The following is a 20,582-nucleotide window of genomic DNA, read 5'->3' as shown; positions in this document are numbered from 1 at the left end:
TGGCCTAAGAATTCAAATAGTTGATTTATTTTGATTTTGAGTTTTATCAATCGAATTTAACCGAACTCCACTTTATCCACCAATGCTTTGAAGTTTGTGAAATTATAGAGTAAAAAAACAATTTATATATCTATCCATTTCTACTCTATTTTATTACATCTAAATAACACTAATATTCTCTTTTATTTTATACCATGAATAAAATAGAAAAATTCAATTAGAAAGAAAAAACAATGTTTGAAAGTATCTTAATAGAAACTTTATCCTTTCAATTTTAACGATGTCATATGAATGGCTATAATTTAGCAATCCACCGATCGGAAAATATGCTATGGTCCACCTTATATAAATCCCACGATAAATACATCCTAATATAAATATAGTTATATTTAAATTAAATTGTTTGCAACGGAAATAGTAAGTTTATGTTTGTTTCTTAGTTGGCTAAACGTGCACACACTTTACAAGGTAAATATAATTGTGACAATTTTTTTGACATGATTCCGAGACGCCTAATGATAGTAGAAAATTATTACTTTTATCAAATCATGTTCTAAACTCAATTCTAATAAAGCATAAGCATAAGGATTGGGAACTTCAGACAAAAGCATGCATATGGGGGATTGAAAAAAAAGGTGGTGGGTGAACAGATTTAAATTTAATAAACAAATAAATTTTTAAAAGTATATTTCAATATGAAATTTCGTCCTTTCAATTTTAAAGATGTTATGTACATGACTATCATTTAGTAATCTGTCATTAAGGAAAAAATGTCATGGTCCACCTCGGATATTAATCCTAAAATAAAAAAACCCTTTTATAAAGGCCATTGCAATAGTATCATAAATTAAATTGTACGCAAAATAAATAATGTGTATCTGTTTAATAGTTGGATAAATGTGAACACTTAACAAGATATATCAATGGTCATTATTTTGTTTGGCATGACTTTTTAGACAACAAAAATTATTTTCATCAAATCATATTCTAAACCCAATACAAATCGAATATAAAGATAAAATTGAAGCAACAAAAATGCATTTTTTCGTATACTTTTTCTTAAAATATTTTCATTATTAGCTGAAATTCTGTGTAGGTCCAACTAAATATTTTTATTAGAAAACTATTGGTGTGTGTATCTGATTGACATGAGTATCCTCATTCATTTATGGACCAGAAGATATTTACTTATTTCCTAGATGCTGTGATCTTAGCAAGATGGCCCAAAAAATATTGAGAGAGTTAAATCACTTATCGTTTTGTTGAATATTGGGATGAATCGTTCCCCTCATTATGACAGAAGAGGTAGTCTTATTAAACATGTATGATTCTTGTAACGATATCATAGCCACACGGCTTGAAATTTCCTCTTTGATTCACATCTACAGACATCTTTGACACGTGAGGTATTGGCTCAAATATTAAATGAGGAATGGACAATATTATTGATGTAGGGGTCTACATACTATGATATCATATGCCCAATTGCCCGTCAATGTGACAGCCATGAATTGCATTTATTGGGGTCCCAATGGTTTCAAATTTGAATGATTCTAACACTGCACATATTCAAAATATAGTACTAGTTCATAAGATTCAAACGCAGGAATGGTTCATATTTGCACTTGCCTTGTTCATGTGATTGCCACTCCAATCAACGTTTATTGGTAGAATCAACCAATTTTGTTCTCATTAGTTATTTTAATAAAATATTAAATAAAAACAAAACTTACATTCAATATTTCCTTAAATATTTATCATTGTAATCAAAGAATGACATAAAAACAATATTTTTCAACATTAAATAACTTCTATTTTTTCTTTCTAAGGTAAAAAAAAATAACCAAAGTTTAAAAACTCCAAGAATAATGTCTGCTTGCTATTTACAGTTGTCACTAAAAAAATGTATACGAAATGTGGTTTAAAAATATGACTTTTTGTTAAATAAATCAATGTCACTCATATAAATAAAAAATATGAGAAAAATATAGTTTGGATATTCTAAAAAAATATGTAGAAAAAAATAACAGTAAAAAATTATATTTTGATTAAATTAAAATTTTATGATTATTATAAATTAAATTTGAATATAATTTTTTTATTTTTTTTATTTTTCTTTTACTCATGTAAATAAATATGGAATAATTCTCTTGCTACTTTTTTTTTCATCTAAATAACGTATCTTATTAAGATCTCATTTAACATTCTTTATTATTTTATTGAACATTTAACAATGTTAGTAACATTCCTACAATCTTATCCCTGATGCTAACAATAAAAAGAGGAGGCATTATTTTTTTCTGAGCTTTTTAATTATTTTGTTTGGGCTTATTACCATAGGACAAGTTTACAGAGTGAAAAAAAAATACAATGATCTAAAGGAAATTTTTAATTAAATTAAAATTTTAATTTTATAGTATTTTTATCTTTTCTAATACTAAATACATTTAAAATATATATATATATATATATATATATAAAATATTCCTGCAAAGGATACACTAATTCACTGTAACTTCTATCTTTGCGTATTGTTGTGACTACTACCAAAAAAGTGCCATTTATAGATGGCCATTTATCCGTCTGTAAAACAGATGGTTTTACAGATAGTTTTGTAAAAAAAAATTTAAAAAATTTTCTAAAAAATCTGTGTATAATGGCCGTCTGTAGTTTGCTCATCATTTGGCGTGAAATAATATAGAAAAGAATTATAGACAGATTTTTTCATTTGTAATTTGAAAATGAGAGGAAAATTTGGAGCGGGAGTTACAGATGAAAAAATCCGTCTCTAAATATTGTCCTTTTTGATCGACTTTTCATCTAGCGATTTACAAACGAATTTTTCCGTCTGTAACTGAACTTGATGAATTTACAGACGAAATTTTTTTCTGTAAATGAACCTTTAAAATACACCGTTTCATTAAACCATTTATAGACGAAAAAATTCGTCTGTAATGTGTGAAATCCTTAAAACCGCGCCTCCTCCTTCTCCTTCCTCGTTTTACATAATTTGCTCTCTCTCTCTCGCCTCTCTCTCTCTAGGAACTTCAATTTTTTGGCCTTTGCGAGTGATTGGAGCATCCTTTTGAAAGATAATTTGCATCATTATGTTCCTGGTACGATACTCTAACTTTTAATCGGTTTAGCTTTTTTTTTATTTTTGATGTATTTTAGAGACTTAAAATTTATAAGATAGAGTTGTAGGATTGGAGATTGTATGACTGGGGGGAAGGGTGTAGAGGTCCTTCTCCGAACCTGATTATTGTGTGCTGTGGGATTGTTTGTGTTTGCAGAGTTTGTAGAATATGCATGTTGTGGAGTTATAAGGGGATGTGCTCTAGAACGGTTTAGGATTGTAATGTGTATGTTTTTGATGCATTGATTAATAGATTGTTATATAATATATAGATTATGTGTAAAGGAAATTTAGATTTTTATGTTAAGTACATGTAAACAAATGTAAGAAAATATTCATATATTAAAAGATATTCTGCCAAAATTTACATTAGAAATTTGTTGTATTTAGTGTAAACAAATATAAGGAAATATTCATATATTAAAGGAGATTCTGCCAAAATTTATATTAGAAAATTGTTGTATTAAGTGTAAACAAATATAAGGAAATATTCATATATTAAAGGAGATTCTGCCAAAATTTATATTAGAAATTTATATTGGATGAAAGTTATGTTTGTTTATCACGAGAATTTCAGCTAGAGCTTATCCTATTTATATAAGTTCCTACATCTAGTAGACTATTTACTGATTGAGGATGACTTTATGGAATGGATTTTAGCTATAGTGACCTTTTATCTTTTAGGCTTACAAACTACCCAAGGTAAGAATGCATGCGCAAATCATTAGGTTAAAATTCTAAGAACCGTGATAAAACACTGTGGGAACATATTCTTTTATTATCTCGCTATATTTTTTTATTATTATTTTGTGAGTTGCAGAAATCATTGATATTATATTATTCATTTTACGCACAGTGCTGCTCAAAATTACAAATTTCATCGTTTAGAACATTTTTCTAAATTTATTTTTATTTTTATTTTTATTTTTATTTTATTTTTTATTTAGGATAGGAAAAAAATCACAAAAAATTTAAAAAAAAATCTTAAAAATAGAAAATAGTGTATTTGGGGTTAACTTTGATTGTTTTGCCCCTTAGTGCATGACTAGAATTCATCCTGAGCAATTATATTATGATATCATGACTAATAATCAACATGAAAGAACTCTTAAGGAATTGGCTGCACGATATGTCACATACTAACCCTTAGGCATCCAATATCCTGATGTAGATACTCCATTTGAGTTAAAATCTGGTCTAATCCATTTGTTGCCTAAGTTTAATGGCAGTGCAAGTGAGTACCCTCATAAGCATCTGAAGGAGTTTCACATAGTTTGCTCAATAATGAGGCCTCAAGGAATTCCAGAAGACAACATCAAGCTGAAGGCTTTTCCATTCTCCTTGGATGGTGCAGCGAAAGATTGGTTATATTACCTACAGTCAGGGTCTGTCACTTGTTGGATATACATGAAGAGGATGTTCTTGGAGAAGTTCTTCCCTGCTTCCAGAGCAGCCACAATCAGAAAAGAGATCAGTGGTATTTGACAGTTTAGCCAAGAAAGCCTCTATTAGTATTGAGAGAGATTCAAGAAGCTATGCGTAACCTGCCCATACCATCAGATCAGTGACCAGCTGCTTATTGAGTACTTCTATGAAGCTCTTGCTCCAATGGAGAGGAGTATGCTTGATGCAGCAAGCAGTTGAGCTCTCATAGACAAGACATCATCTGCAATCAGAGCACTAATTGACAACATGGTAGAGAACTCTCAGTAGTTTAATACAAGAGCCATGACAACAATGAGAGAAGTGCATAATGTGCAGCAACCAACCCATATGGCAACAAATTCTAGCAGACTTGAGGGCAGAATTAAGGAGCTCACTACTTTCGTGAGACAACTAGCTGTTGCGCAACAAACTGCTTCACAAGGAAGGGTGACCAGAGACTATCATATTTGTTCCTCTAGAGAGCATACTTTCTATTGTTGTCCTTTGTTGCGTAATGGTAGCCAACAAGCCTCTGTCCACGGAGTTTTTAGTGGAAGACAAGACTAATACAGAGCTTTAAATTTCCAACAACCTCAGAGACAACAACATTCATATAGGTTCCAATACCAATCTCATAATCCTGCCTTCAATGATCATCCAAATATGAGATATGGTACCTCTGATCAGCAACAAACTAGCCAAGTAAGTAATGGCTATAAACCACCCCCTATGATCATCCAACTGATCCTTGGTAGACCTTTCCTGAAAACATCAAGGACAAAGATTGATGCACACTCAGGAATTCTATCCATGAAGTTTAGAGACGACGTTGTGCAATTCAACATCTTTGAGGCTATGAAGCATCCATCAGAGTTGCATAGTGCATTTTATATAGATATTATTGATGTTTTAACTAAGTTTTGTACTAATTTTTCTGATATTTCTAGTTGTACATGCACTATAGGAGATTTGTGTAAAGTTTGTGCTGAAATAGATACATATTTAACAGTTGACGATGTTTCATGTGATGCAGTAGCAGGTTCGTGAAGCTCTAGCTTAATTACAGTAAGTACACATACCCTTGAACCTGTCCAGATACATGCTACAGAATTAGACTTCTCCACCAGGATACTTCCCTCTATTATTTAGCCACCTACACTTGAATTGAGGCCTCTGCCCAAGCACTTGAAATATGCATTTTTAGAGGCTGATAACAAGTTGCAAGTGATCATTTCAGCAAATTCGGATGATGCATAAGAGGAGAAGTTGTTGCAAATTTTAGCAACCCACAAGCAAGCAATTGGATGAACTTTGGCAGACATTCCAAGAATTAGCCCATCCACTTATATGCATAGAATTTAGCTGAATGAAGATACAAAACCTGTGAAATAGCCCCAAAGAAGGCTGAATCCCACCCTTCTGGAAGTGGTGAAGAAAGAAGTTGGCAAACTGTTAGCTGCTGACATGATATACCCGATCTCTGATAGAGAGTGGGTGAGTCCGATCCATGTTGTCCTAAGAAGACCGGCATAATAGTCACAAAGAACCAATTTGATGAGCTAATTTTGACCAGAATTCAGAACGGGTGACGAGTCTGTATTGATTATAGGAAGCTAAATCAGGCCACTCGCAAGGACCACCTTCCCCTGCCTTTTATTGATCAGGTCTTGGAGTGGATAGCAGGAAAATCCATTACTGCTTTCTAAACAGATTTTTTGGTTACTTTCAAATACACATAACCCTAGAGGATTAGCATAAGACTACTTTCACTTGTCCTTTTGGTACCTCTGCTTACATACGGATGTCATTCGGACTGTATAATGTACCTGACACTTTTTAGAGGTGTATGATGAGCATTTTTGCGAACTTCCTAGAGACCTCACTTGAAGTATTCATGGACGACTTTACTATTTATAGGTCTTCGTTTGATGCATATTTAAATAGCTTGTCTAGAGTATTAGATATGTGCATATAGTTCAATTTGGTTTTAAATTATGAGAAATGTCATTCTATGGTGACTAAAGGGACTGTACTAGGGCATGTAGTGTCAAGTAAGGGTATTGAGACTGATAGAGCTAATATTGATGTAATTGTTTCTTTACCTTACTCTACTTCTATGAAAGAAGTGCGCTCTTTTCTTGATCATGCAGGTTTCTATAGGTGCTTCATCAAGAATTTTAGTAGAATGGCATCCCCATTATCTACCCTTTTGCAGAAAGATATTGATTTCATCTTTGATTAGACCTGCAATGACGCTTTTGATGAGTTGAAGAAGCGCCTTAATTCTACTCCAATCATTCAACTTTCAAGTTAGGAGATTTTGTTTGAGCTTATAGGTGATGCTTTGAACTTTGCAATTGGTGTTATCCTTGGTCAGAAAGTGGAGAAGCAACTCCATGTCATAGCCTATGCTTCTCAGACATTGGATAAAGCACAAGCAAACTACACCATTACAAAAAAGGAACTTTTAACCATTATTTTTGCTTTAGATAAATTTCGTTCATATTTACTTGGCTCTAAAGTAATTTTTTTCTCTGATCATGCAGTTTTGAGGTACTTGCTTAAGAAGTCAGATTCTAAACTGAGACTAACTCGCTGGATGCTTCTTCTGCAAGAGTTTGACATTGAGATCAGAGATAGGAGTGGTGCAAAAAACTTAGTGGCAGCCATTTAAGCAAAATTCAGCAGCTACTGGAGAATCTCCCTATTAAAGACACCTTTTCAGATGAGCAGTTTTACCACATTAGAGGGCATGATCGTTGGTATGCAGACTTGGTGAATTATTTGGCTGCCAAGGAGATTCCTACATACTTTTTCAAAGCTCAAGCTGCCAAGCTTAAGAATGATTCCAAATACTACATTTGGGATAATCCATACTTATGGAAGATGTACAGTGACAAGATTATCAGATGATGTGTGTCCGAACTTGAGTTCTAGTCTGTGCTTAGATTTTGTCATTCCTTAACTTGTGGTAGACACTTTGGACCTCAATGTATAGCTCGAAAGATTTTAGATTCTAGACTATATTAGCCTACCATGTTTTGGAATGCACACAACTTCTGTAAGACATGTGAGCGATGCTAGAGGACTAGGAACATCTCCTGCTGGAATGAGATGCCCCAACTACCTCTCCTTTTCTGTGAGGTGTTGATGTATGGGGTATAAATTTTATGAGTTTCTTTCCTATTTCATTTGACTATACCTATGTTTTGTTAGCTGTGGACTATGTCTCCAAGTGGGAAGAGGCAAAAGTCACTCGTACTGATGATTCTCGTGTTGTTGTAGATTTTGTGAAATCACATATTTTCTGCAGGTTTGGATTTCCCAGAGCATTAATTAGTGACTAGGGATCACACTTTTGCAATCACACAATGGCTGCCTTACTTCAAAAGTTTAAGGTTATGCATAAAGTTTCCACACCACACCCGTAGACTAATGGACAAGCGGAGATCTCCAATCGGGAAATAAAGTAGGAAAAGATTGTCCAACCCAACAGAAAGGATTAGAGTTTACGCTTGAAGGAAGCTCTGTGGGCTTACAGAATCGCCTACAAAACATCCATAAGAATGTCTCCTTATTGGGTTGTTTTTGGCAAGGCGTGTCATCTACCAGTAAAAGTGGAGCATAAGGCATTCTGGGCGATCAAGTAATGTAATTTGGATATAGAAGCAGCTGGCTCACATAGGAAGCTTCAATTACAAGAGTTGGAGGATATTCATAAAGAAGCATATGAGAACTTCAACATCTACAAAGAGTGTTCCAAGGCTTTTCATGATAAGCTAATAGGACGTAAAGAGATCACATTGGTGACAAAGTCCTTTTATATAATTCTAGACTTAAGTTGATGTCCGGTAAATTGAGATCTAGGTGGGATGGTCCCTTTCTTATTATTAACATTTTTCCTTATGGTGTTGTTGAACTTCAGGATATGAGATCGCAAAGGAGCTTCAAGGTTAATGGGCACCGACTCAAGATTTTTCATAAGGGCTTGGGGGAACATGAACGAAAGGAGGCCAATTTTGAATTGACCACCTACCCCAATTTATAGAGAGTTTTCTTACCTTTCTCTCACTTATTGGATTGTTTGAATTGTCCTTATACTTATTGTGTTTTTTTATGGAGGACAATGTTAATTTCAAGTAAGGTGAGTACTATGTTTTTGGTGTGTACTTAGTGTAATTAAGTGACTATTTTATGGCTCTAATGGATTGATTGAATCATTATTCAGTTTGATAGGTGGACTTTGATATCTTTTGTGTTTGATTATTTGTAATAGAATATATATCTTATGAGATTTTGAGCCATATAAATGACAATATCATGTCATTTTACTCTCCTTCATTGTGTGATTGCACTCATAGTTGTATGACAGTAGAACTTGCCTTGAGCATTTTTGAGACTATATTTCTATATACTTGTATTAACATGATAGAGGCATCATTTTTTTCTTGCAAACTACTAACCAAAAAGCCAATCTTGCATTATTTTCATTGTTTAAGCCTCGTTGAACTTAATTTTCCTATTTCTTATGATCTTAGTTCATTTCAAGTCAAAGGTATAAAAGAATAAAATGACCTAACCTTAGGGGATACAAGAACTTTCGAATTGTTTTGGGAATGAGCATATAAATAAGTGTGGGAAAGATTACTTTAGAAAATGCAAGAGAAAAGAAAAATTAGCTACTCAAAAAAAAAAAGGAGAAACAAAGAAAAAAAAGTAAGCAATAAAAAAGAAAATGAGTATTGGATGGCTAGCAAAAGTACAAGAGGATTGTTTTTGGATTGTATTACATTATATTTTTGTTTATGGGATTTACTTTCATGTTACTTTCTTTGGATTCATTCTCCATTATTCTTATGTCCTCTTTGGTTTTAGCTTGATTATCTTTGTAATTTTTCCACCTACACTATGCACCTTTATAACCTAGAAAAGTCCTCTTGATTTTTGTGTGTATGTGTGAATTCTAGTAGAGAAGTAGACAATGGGCAAGCTTATAGATGATCATGCTTCATGTTATGCATTTTGAGTGACACACTTTACTCTATACACTTGAGTGATTGAGAGTATATTGTGTGAGAATTCTATCTCTTTATGGTTCATTCACTTGATTTGAAGTGTGAGGATTGATTTCCATTCTAGTTATGATATTTGAACTTGATGGGCTTTGTACATAGCCTAATTTGGTTTAGGTCTCCTATGGTTTGATTTTGTAATTTGTCCCAAAGGGCAAAATCTTAAGTGGGAGAATTTGATGTGACATATTTTAGGTTTATATTTATAGTTTTATTTTGATTAATAAACACTTTTCATATACTTTATTTTTAGAGTTTTTATCATTTTCTAATTATTTAAATAAATTGAGCTTGTTACAAATAAATGCTTTAATTTCTTATTTTTGGTTATTCTGACCTCTGACTATTCTTTTGGCCATAACTTTTTCTATAAATATTATTTTTGGCTAATTCTAGTTGCATTGGATTCTATAGATCCAGGGCTTTAAAATGCATATATGGATCGCTAGATTTGGAGTTATTTTCAATTTTTTATGATTTTTTGATGTTGAGGCAGATTTGCTAAATATTGTTGCAGGATTGCATTTAGACTCTTGTTATTTAATAATTGTATTTGGAATTTTAGATATTATTGAAGCCTGCATTTTGGCCGCTTAATTTATCCTAATTAGAACCTATAATTGAGGAGAAAGAGATTAAACACTTTGAGATTTTGAGACTTGGTCGAAATAAGAATCTTTATTTTTACTTTTTTTCAAACTCTCTTGTTCTTTTCTCATTCTTGTGTGGAGTAAGCATTTCGATGGAAGACTAAACCTCTTGTTCAATCCGTGGAATCCAAACACCATAATTTTAACTTGAGTTCTGTGCTAAATTGCTCTGAGTTTGTTCTCTTTTCTCTCTAATCTCATAATTAAATATTGCGATCATAATTGACTTTTCTATTGTTAGAATTCAAATTAGGACTCGATTGATGCTCTGATTTGATAATTAATGCGGATTAGGTTAACTGATTATTTGATTTAATTTGTAACTTATTCAATTAGGATATTTGACTGAATTAATAATTGAATTGAGTGATTGTTCAAATGCAGATTTAAATCTTTAGATACTGTGATAGTCAGAGTTACACGTAATTGGTATTCTGTAGATTGATGTTTCTTAATTCATTTTTACTCACTTTAATTTTGTTCGTAATTTAATTTGATTAATTTCAATTTTCAAAACCCCAAAAATCTTATTTGCACTTTTTAAAGAAAACCTAAAATTGAATTTGACTGAGAATGTGTCTCCATGAATTGACCTAGGTTGGACTCTATACTAAAAATCTTTAGAAAACTTAATTGTTTTGATAGCAATTTGACAATCGTCTATCAGCGCCTAACAGCCCTTCGGCTTCATCCTTGGATGAAAGGTGCCTAACACCCCTTCGACCTCATCCTTGGATGAATGACACCTAACACATTTTCGGTCTCATCCTTGGATAAAAGGTGCCTAACACCTTTTTGGCCTCATCCTTGGATAAATGGCGCCTAACACCCTTTCGGCCTTATCCTTGGATGAATGGTACCTAACACCCCTTCAGCCTTATGCTTAGATGAAAGGTGCCTAACACCCCTTCAGCCTTATCCTTGGACGAAATGTGCTAACATCTCGTCGGCCTCATTCCTGGGCAAAAGGCGCCAAGGCGGTACAGCTCCAACATCTAATTTCTTTGAAACCCTACTTCTGTTGATACATTAATTAAAGCCCTTACGTCATACCTCCTCGAGCTTGGGAGGCAAATGTACTGGATAAGACACTATTCGATCATTTCCATTTAAACAGGAAATCGAATACCCTTTTGGCCTCATCTTTGGGCCAAAGGACACTTGCCCCCTTTTGGCCTCGTCTTAGGCCGGAAAATACTTAATCCATTCGGCCTCACCTTGGGCTGAACAGTACTCACATCCCCTTCAGTCACATCAAAATAGATTAACAGGGTAATTAAGATAATTAATCAAATAAAGAAGGGTTAATTATCCAACTAATCAGAAGGTGGTTTATGGCTGACTCATCAAGTCCATTAGCCTAATATTATGCCTATAAAAAGAAAGTAAGAAGGACAGATAAGGAGAGACAGGAGAATATTTAATAACATTTATTACTCTATACCGAATACTTACTTGACCATTAGAGTGTCATTGCAGGTACCCTCCCCCTTCAGACAAGGAGAATCTAAAATATTTTACGAAGACGTCGCAGCAATATGCAAGGATAGAAGTTAAAATAAACTAGGATATCCTTTGCAAAAATTATATATATATATATATATATATATATATATATATATATATATATATATATATATATCGCGATGAAGGTTTACTGAATACGATAAAAAGAAAAGTACTTATAGGTCGTAACACCAAGCCAACCTATAAGTAATATATTATATTTTTAAGGTAAATTTTTATTAAAAATTAAAAAATATTATATTTTAAAAAAACATTAAATACTTTTTAAAAAATAAAAATAAAAAGTCAAGGACCATTCTGCAATATTTATATTTAAAATCCCCAAATGTAAAACAACATAAACATTCTGAACATAGTTTACTGTATTAAATATTTGACAACACTGTCATATGAACATACCACTACATCATTTAGGTATCAGTATTTTCAAATTTACAAAGACACTAGTAAACACCAAAAAAATTATTTCTTTTGTTTTAAAAATTAATATGTGTTTTAAAAATGAGTTAAAAAGGAATTGTGTTGGATTTTAGCTTATATTTGCAAATTTTTGTTCTTGGCTTTTAGATATTCGCACTTTAATTTCAAACATTGCTACCAAACATTGGACTCCAAAAGGGTCTTCTTGGTGCGGACTAGTGGTTATTTCTCCCCTTGATTCCCCTATAATATAAAATCATCCATCTAAAAGGCACTATCAAAGAAATTAATTTAATCATATTTCACTCGCTAACTGTGCCAATCTGGCACTTCTAGCTATTTCATGTATAATTGTGCATTAATTTGTGTGTAATCAAATCTCAATTTGGATAAAGAAATTTTTCTTGCAATTTATCATGTCGTGATTCAGCATCCAGAGATAGGGCTTTTCTTCTGATAAATTTGGATATCAAGTGGTTTGTTCAATCATATGGACACATATCATGAGAAAATGGAAATTAATTTAGTACACTAGATGGAGATTTTCAAGGTAATTAATTGATCGTTGAGATTGTCTAAAGGAGACACATAATTCAAATTAATAATTTTGGTGAATACCAAAAAAGCTATTACTTTTGGCATCCTAAATTTTAATATTGATATACTATGTGAATTTAACATTTGTAATTCTTACACATAAGGTTCACAAACACCATAGTGAAGCACTACCATCACAATCACGACTCCTTCATATGCTTTGTACTTTCTTTGTTACACTTGAAATGGGAGAGATGGAGATCGAAAATGCTGAAAATGAGATATTTCAATTCATGCCAGGGTTTGATTTTACTGTGAATAGTTGCTAAAGTTTAGCAATTTATGTGGAGTTCACTAAATATGCATTTCCACTCACTTTTGAGGGATGAAATGCAATAAGGTATCTTCTTGACTTGGGTGAGGGGTTGGAATCATTTATTTATTGTTTTACTTTTAAAAAAAATTATATGATATAAAATATTTAAAAATTTTAAAAAAATTATGATTATTATAACTTACTTTTTATTATAATTTACTTGTTCCTATATACCTTATTTTTCTGTCCATTTAAACAGGTGAAATTTTTTATTTCTTTTACTCTTATTTCTATTCATTCAAACAGCATTCCATCCTATTTCTTTCTTTTGTATTTTTTTCATCTTTATTTCACATTTCATCTGTGCATACTTTTAGGTTTCAATTTAAGAAGCACCAAATAGGGTATATTACACCAACTTATTAACTTTTTATCTCTTCATTTGTTATTTTAACTGGTCATGTTCTGTGCTGCACCTAAGAAGAAGCAATTGAATAACAAAGAAGAAGCAAAAGTAACTGAACTGGCAAAAATAACTATTATATTCTCTAAGAAAGAAGCTGCCTCAAAATTATGACACTCATATTGCTACATTAATTTCTAGTTTACTAAGAATGAAGAAAATGATGCTATTTTTTGAGGTCACAAATCAGATGCTTTACCAGCGATGAGATATTGCATGGGCAGCATAGCATGTCTTGACTTCACCATGCAAGTTCTAAAAGCATGGTCCAATCACACAGAAGGGAAAAACTTGTTTAGATTAAAAGGTAGAGAGTAAAATTCCTCACTCCTCGTATCTGTCTTGAATGATCGGAATCTGTCCCACCAGTGCATGCCTCTGTCTTTACGGCTTTGGTTGTCTTTCTTGCGCAATGAAACGTCCAAAAACAGTGCCAATAAACCCGCAACAAATGGTTCAGATGCCAATGGCACATTGATCATGTCGTTGAACTATCACAGTGAACCACAGGATTACTTTTATATTTAACAAAAAAAATGAGAAAATTTTCAGCTTAAGTACCAAAAAATAGTATTTTCAAACATTTGAGCCACCAAATTGATTCTTTAAGGAGTTAAATCTTTATTGTATTAGTCTGCCAATGTTTTTGTCCCAAAATAGTCTTTTTAGCATCACATTAATCTTATTTAAGAATTAATTTGATGGAATTTCAGATCTGTTTCTTTAAGACAGTGCATAACACTGTGATTGCATCAAAATTAAAGAATAAAGAGAGAAAGGATGAGAATAGGTGGATACCCATCTTGCGCGGGTGTGCACAGGACCATAGCCTTTAAACGCTGTGTACTCGTTGAAGTATTGGGGTATAGAGAAGCCCATGAAAATAGAGAAGCCCAAGATGAATTTAGTTCTAAAGCTGTTTAAATTGCAAAATTGAAGAAAACCGAGACCTGCTGAGCCTGTGCAGTGGGAACCAAAGAAACAGCAAGTAAATCAAACTTGATGAATCTTGGAGACCAGAAAAAACAATGTTTCTCTAAGTTGATTATACGCACCTACGTAGGCAAAGAAAAGGCAGTATAAAGCAGCAACTATTGGAGCTGGAATTGAAGCAAAAACGGCACCAAATTTTCCTACACATAGTAGCTCATTCATTATAAGTAATTATATTCAAGATAAAAAAAGGAAACAAATCACATCAAAATTGCCAGGCTTAAAAAGTTACCAAGAATTGAGAAAAAGATCATGAATCCGGCTGATATTTGAACAACCCTTCGGCTACCAACACGTGTCAAAGCTAAGAGCCCTGCATTCTCTCTGGGAAAAAAGGCAATGATTTTATGCTCTTCCCACTAGAAAAATAATATGCCAAATAACATGCAACTGTTGAATTAGGATCTTACACAGAAACTGATGATCCATTCCCTGTCCCAAAGATCCCAGACAGCAGAATTCCCACTCCCTGATACATCAGAAATGACAATAATTGATGATCATAAAAAGTTTGAAGAATGAAAATATGAATCTAAAGCAATGTATGATCAACAACGATAAGACCAAAAATTTGATTAGGTAAAAAGCAAAAGATTCTGATTGATTATATCTGACTATATGTTTACCTGCCAACCGACACCACGGCTAAGAACTGAAGGTGGAATTGGCGTTGCACTTGCGTACCTTGACACAGCAATGAAAGCTCCAGTTGACTGTTGAACAAGTACATTTTTTATGCATGAGAAAACTAATGAATTTGTATACAACAAACCACACACAAAGGGCAATGCTACTACAATGCGTATCTAGTTCACCAGCGTAGAAGGTAGACAAACCTCTACTAGACCAACAAATGAAGCAGCCATCATAGCAAAAGCTTCTCCAGCATCAAATGTAGGAGCACCCCATTGAAAAGGATATGGGATTCTTATCCTGCATTTAATGTTTTCACAAATTGAATTTCCATTTTTTGTTGCCATTGGTATAAAAATAAGTAGTTAGTTAGCATCTATTAACCTAAAGACGACAACATCTGTAATAAGATCCTTACCAAGGAGCACCGCCTATAATTCCAGCACGATCAGTTCTGCAAGTAATTTGGGTTTTAGGAGCCGAATTTCGATAAGCTCCACCAACAGTAAGAAGATGAGCATAAATCCACACAATAGCCACTGAGAATATAACTGCAAAGCGATCAAAAATAGGCTTTTCTCCTTTCATCATATGGGGAATGTACTGCAAAAACACGCCTCTATTTAAAGATAACGTACAAATTCTAGTCTTAGGTACTCAGGGAAATGTTGAAATATGGCTCTAATGCTCAAGAAAATTATAAATTTATCAATCACCTGTGAAAATACTATTAGGATGATGATTTCTGGCAGCCCAATCTCCACACATTTTGCAAGCTGTAATTCAAAAGCCACAATCATCACAGAGGGAATCACACATTATAACTAGAAAATATATGAAAGAAACAAGAAATCAAGAACTAGTTCTTGTTGCAAATATATATACCACAGGAAACCCCAGTTCATACAGCCCAAAGCCTGACAGAGCAACCAAGGGAACAGCAGAGAGAGGACTTAAGAACCTAAACAAAAATTACAGAAAATTATCCATGAATACGATTTCAATAGGCTAAAACAAATTAATAACTTTCAGGATGGAAAAAATTGTATCAATCAGTAAAACTGCAAAGTACTTTTGAATAAAGTCAAAAAAATGTTATTATCATATCTAATTGAGTTGACAGACAAAGTGGAGAATAGTATATATCTATATCTATCTATCTATCTAACATCTATCCCAAGCGACCAGCCACTGTATTCATAATCTGAAGGAGAAAAAAGTGATAAGAAGTTTAACTAGAGATTGGACAGGTTCAAGAACCTCACTACATTGCGCCACAGGCCACTGAAACCAAAAACAATTTGGAGGGTTGAAGCAACAATGAGGGCACCCTGTGTTCCACGCATTATCCTTTCAAATTTCTGCACATTCGTTAGAAACCAGGTAAACAAGGGAGATGAGAATAACATAACAAAAACAGAAAAGAGTGAAGATGAACATGAACAAGGATTTTGTGAGGAACCAACCTCCTGAGGATTCACAATGTCACTGTAGCGACCAGCCAGAATGATTGAAATGGTTGTTGGCACAAAGGTGTAGGATCCCCCAATAACCGCAGGTAACCGAGTCCCAAAGAACGTTTGGAAAAATGTGTTTATGCCAGCCACAAACAGTAGAGTTTGAATCACTTTTGCCTTCTCTTCCTATGGAAGCAAATTTTCAACCTTCATTATGAACCACCCAACAATATTAAAAAGAATACTTTTTAATTTTAAAGGCTTACATTTCCTCCTCCCATCTGGGGAACAAGAGAGCTGGGAATTAGGACAGTTGTGCCAAGCATCACCAGGTAATGTTGGAAACCAAGAAGAATTGCCTCCGCTTCATTCACATTAAAATTCTAAACTCAATCATCATATTGAATATGACTGTGTACTCAAACATAAAATTAAGATCAGTTAACAAACGTCAACTCTTAGTCTTAATTTTATGCATAAAAATTATTGGTGAAGTAAACATTTATTACACTTTATTAATTGTTATATAATAAATATTTACTTTTCTAATAAAATCTTACCACTTTTGAATGCTTAAAATCAGCTGCATTAACGTTAACAAAATTGATATAAGAATGCAAACACACTCCACACATAGAGGGGCTATAGGCTAAAAAATGCAAGGCAGAAAGCGGGTCAAGTTCTAGCAAATAGTGAAAAATGGTTCCAATGAAGCAGAAAACTTACGCCAGGGAGGAGGACTTGTAATGCAGTAAGAAACATTGGGTAATTGATCTTTGACTGGATGAGGCTGATGCTCATCCAGCTTGGGTTGTGGTGCAGCTCCTCCTCCTGCCATTCTTCTTATTCAACTCAAATGCGACCAAAAATCAAACTTCTCAGAACCCAACAAAGCAAAAAACCAACGCTTCAACAAACAAAAAAATTGTTTTTCCTACATTAACTTCTCAACCACAAAAGAAGTTATGCAACAGTGACAAAGACACCAACAAAACAGGATGGAAGAAAACTATCACAGCTGGTTGCTTTTCCCAATGAAATGTGGAATGATCAGAGAGAGCAGTGGCAATGGGAACAAATGACAGAGCAAAAGAAGAGAAGAAGCTCTCAAAGAAAAATGAACATTTTCTCCCCTCTTTGGAAATTCACAAACAAGTCCAAGGGAGACAACTTGTTAGCAACGTAATGCAATGCAGCAAATGTTGGAGGATTTCTTAGCCCAAGACCCACTTGGAGGCTAAGAAAACATGAAAAGTGAGTGTGAATATGTGGAAGAAAAGGAAAAAGAGGGAGCCAGCTCTTGCTAAAGCAAGAAAGAAACCAAAAATACAGAAGAATCTCCCAGTTCCATATTGCTTTACAATATTGTAATCCAATATTTAATGCTTATAATAGCAATGCTTTTCTTTTTATTCAACACGTAAAGATAAAGTTTCCATAAAAGCATCTTGACCTTCACCTTTATTTACCTCATGTTTAGTATTTAACTAATACCAATATTTGTCAAAAAATAAAAATCATAAAAAACAATGTTGCTAACAAGAAGTAAGAAGGAAGAACCCTCTCTTTCACTGGCCATTTCAGTTAACCAATTTTACCCAGCAGAAAGTTCACCGTTTTTTAACCTTTTGCTCTCTTCTCTAGTACATGTACTGATGAGTACTACTGACTGCAAATGATCAAAAGCTCTTATATTTTTGCCTTGACTGTGTTATTTGGTTGTTAACTGTGACTTCTACTTTGGCCCAAAAAAATAAACAAAACAAGGAGTTTTGTATATGGTTGCAGGTTTTGTGTGATGGTTTAGTCCATTTTTATTTCACATACAGTCAAACCTTCACGTATAGGTCTCTTCTCTCTCACTTCTGTTACAGTGTCTATTTGCATGACCCTTGAACACTGAACTGTCTATCTTGTACTTGTCCTCTGAAATCTGAGAAACAATCTCTACTGCACTTATTAAAAAGAGCTCACTGGAGCACAATCACGAAGTGCATGTCTATTGGCTCCTATAGCCCTAAGGCAATGCAATGCCAATTAGCAAATAATATTAAATCCCTCAAATTCACTGGTAATCTTATTTATCCAAGAATAATTAAAGTTATAATTAATTCTCTTTTATTAAGTAACAATATCCAGTGGTGAGAGGAGAACTTGATGCCCACCCAAACACTCCTTAGATAGATGCTTGGTTAAGTGCTTACTTTTAAGAAGTATGCAAGTAATCAGGATATTTTGAATGTATCATGATTTATGAATAAAGATGTTGCACCATAGCAAAGTTTAATGCGATTATATCTTAAAGTATTACGTAATGATTAATTTAAACTGATATAAAATGTTCAACACCACCGTTTTTAAAGTATTTGTTCTTGGTGACATTTGAATGGTCATGATAATAGATACAGACATTTAGTTAACATCAGATCGAACTAGTAAAACATTTTAAGTTTGAACTTTCTGGTTTAACTAATTAAAATATCACCGAAAGGTTTCTTCAATTTTATTTTCGGCTTTAGTTTTACCACATTAATCACTCAGTGACTTGAAATGATTTAATTTTATGGTAGCATTAGAGATTAGTCATATTTACAGAAGTTAATTTGAAATTTAATATTCTTTTTATAGAAATTGTCACTCTGAGTGTTTTTGCTCTAAATTATTGCCTGCACTTAAGAACACAGAAATCATTTGAAAGGATTTAGGAAATGTTAAAAATAGTATGACTTTCATAATTTTTTTAGCACATTTAATAAATTTTGTGGTTAAAGTTGTGTCATAAAATGCCTTGTGATATTTTTTTAAAAAAAATAAATATTTATAAATTATGTTATCTAATTGTATTTACAATTTTTTTTCTAAAAGTAACAAATTTTAAGATAAGAAGAACGATGTTTCATAATAAAATAAAGAAAATCATCAAACTTAAAAAATATTTAAAATTTACATTTATTTCACTAAAAAAAATTAAAGAAGATTCAAATCTACAACATGCTGGTACCTAAATTGACCAAACCCTTGGAATAAAATGCACCTACTACATTTGATACATAAAAGTTTCTAATACTCCATTTTAAAAAAGTTTCAAATGCAAAAACACCATGATCTCTCTCTCTTGTTTCTGTTCATGCATTTTCTGTCATATCAGCTCTTTCATCCTTCATTTGAGGAATTTGTACTAACTTTTGCCAGTCCAAATATCTTTTCAGTATATAATTAATAAACACTACAAAATTTCAATAACAACATTTAAATCGATTGAATTAAGAAAAAAAAAGTTCGTTTCTGTTATCCTTTCCTTTATCATGAAGAAATGGAGCGGTTCTTTCTTGCATTTACTCCTTTCTTCCACTAGATAATTCGTACGTAGAATAACATTTAACTGAATAATGCATTAATTTATTGATGCCTCTAAAGTCACAATCTTTTTCTTTGAATGGAAAGCGAAGGTCCTTGGAGATTTTCTTGTATAAAAGTACAGTAAATTAAGAGAAACTAAGTGTATTTAGACTAATCTAACAAAAATTGAGACATGAATATGAAAGGTGAATTGTTTATTGACTTCATTTATATAAATTAAGTTTATATTATAGTACATACATTGTACGGATATGCAGTTTACATTGATAATTAAACATTGTTGGAATGAAAACCTGCATCCATTACACCTCAAAATAGAACTGCCGAGGATCTATTTCTTAGACATGTGCAACGAAAATGTTTCTCTTAGATTCTCTGATGAATAATGATTTGTCCTTACTTAAAATTCCATCAAGAAACATGGAATGGATTCATTCTCAGCCAATCTCCCAAAAGAGTTTTCAAAGTGCCTAACAAATAGAAAAATAAATCTGTTACCGGCCAACGCTTTTCTTTCGGATGGATTAGTAGCATATATACTAGCATTATTATTGCAACTCAATTCATCTTGTAATTAATAATAGCCAAAACTT

The 20,582-nt window shown here is 32.9% G+C and overlaps 1 protein-coding gene across 1 annotated transcript; it reads right to left on the bottom strand.

The window, feature by feature from the left end:
• Nucleotides 1-13,818: 13,818 nt before the first annotated feature.
• Nucleotides 13,819-17,486, bottom strand: LOC113858877 (nucleobase-ascorbate transporter 6-like). Its single transcript, XM_027491665.1, has 14 exons — nucleotides 17,356-17,486; nucleotides 16,896-16,993; nucleotides 16,639-16,815; nucleotides 16,433-16,533; nucleotides 16,058-16,133; nucleotides 15,889-15,948; nucleotides 15,591-15,775; nucleotides 15,376-15,472; nucleotides 15,166-15,252; nucleotides 14,950-15,008; nucleotides 14,772-14,863; nucleotides 14,602-14,679; nucleotides 14,345-14,505; nucleotides 13,819-14,037 (listed from the first exon to the last, which is right to left on the bottom strand). The coding sequence occupies exons 1-14, from the start codon at nucleotides 17,465-17,467 to the stop codon at nucleotides 13,819-13,821; spliced, it is 1,602 nt and encodes a 533-aa protein (XP_027347466.1). The 5' UTR covers nucleotides 17,468-17,486.
• Nucleotides 17,487-20,582: the final 3,096 nt, after the last annotated feature.

The sequence above is a fragment of the Abrus precatorius genome, unplaced genomic scaffold, assembly GCF_003935025.1.
Source record: "Abrus precatorius isolate BTA unplaced genomic scaffold, Abrus_2018 Scaffold2, whole genome shotgun sequence".
Classification (NCBI taxonomy): domain Eukaryota; kingdom Viridiplantae; phylum Streptophyta; class Magnoliopsida; order Fabales; family Fabaceae; genus Abrus; species Abrus precatorius.
Note: the sequence above shows the minus strand (reverse complement) of the source record. Positions and strands in the feature narration are given on the sequence as shown.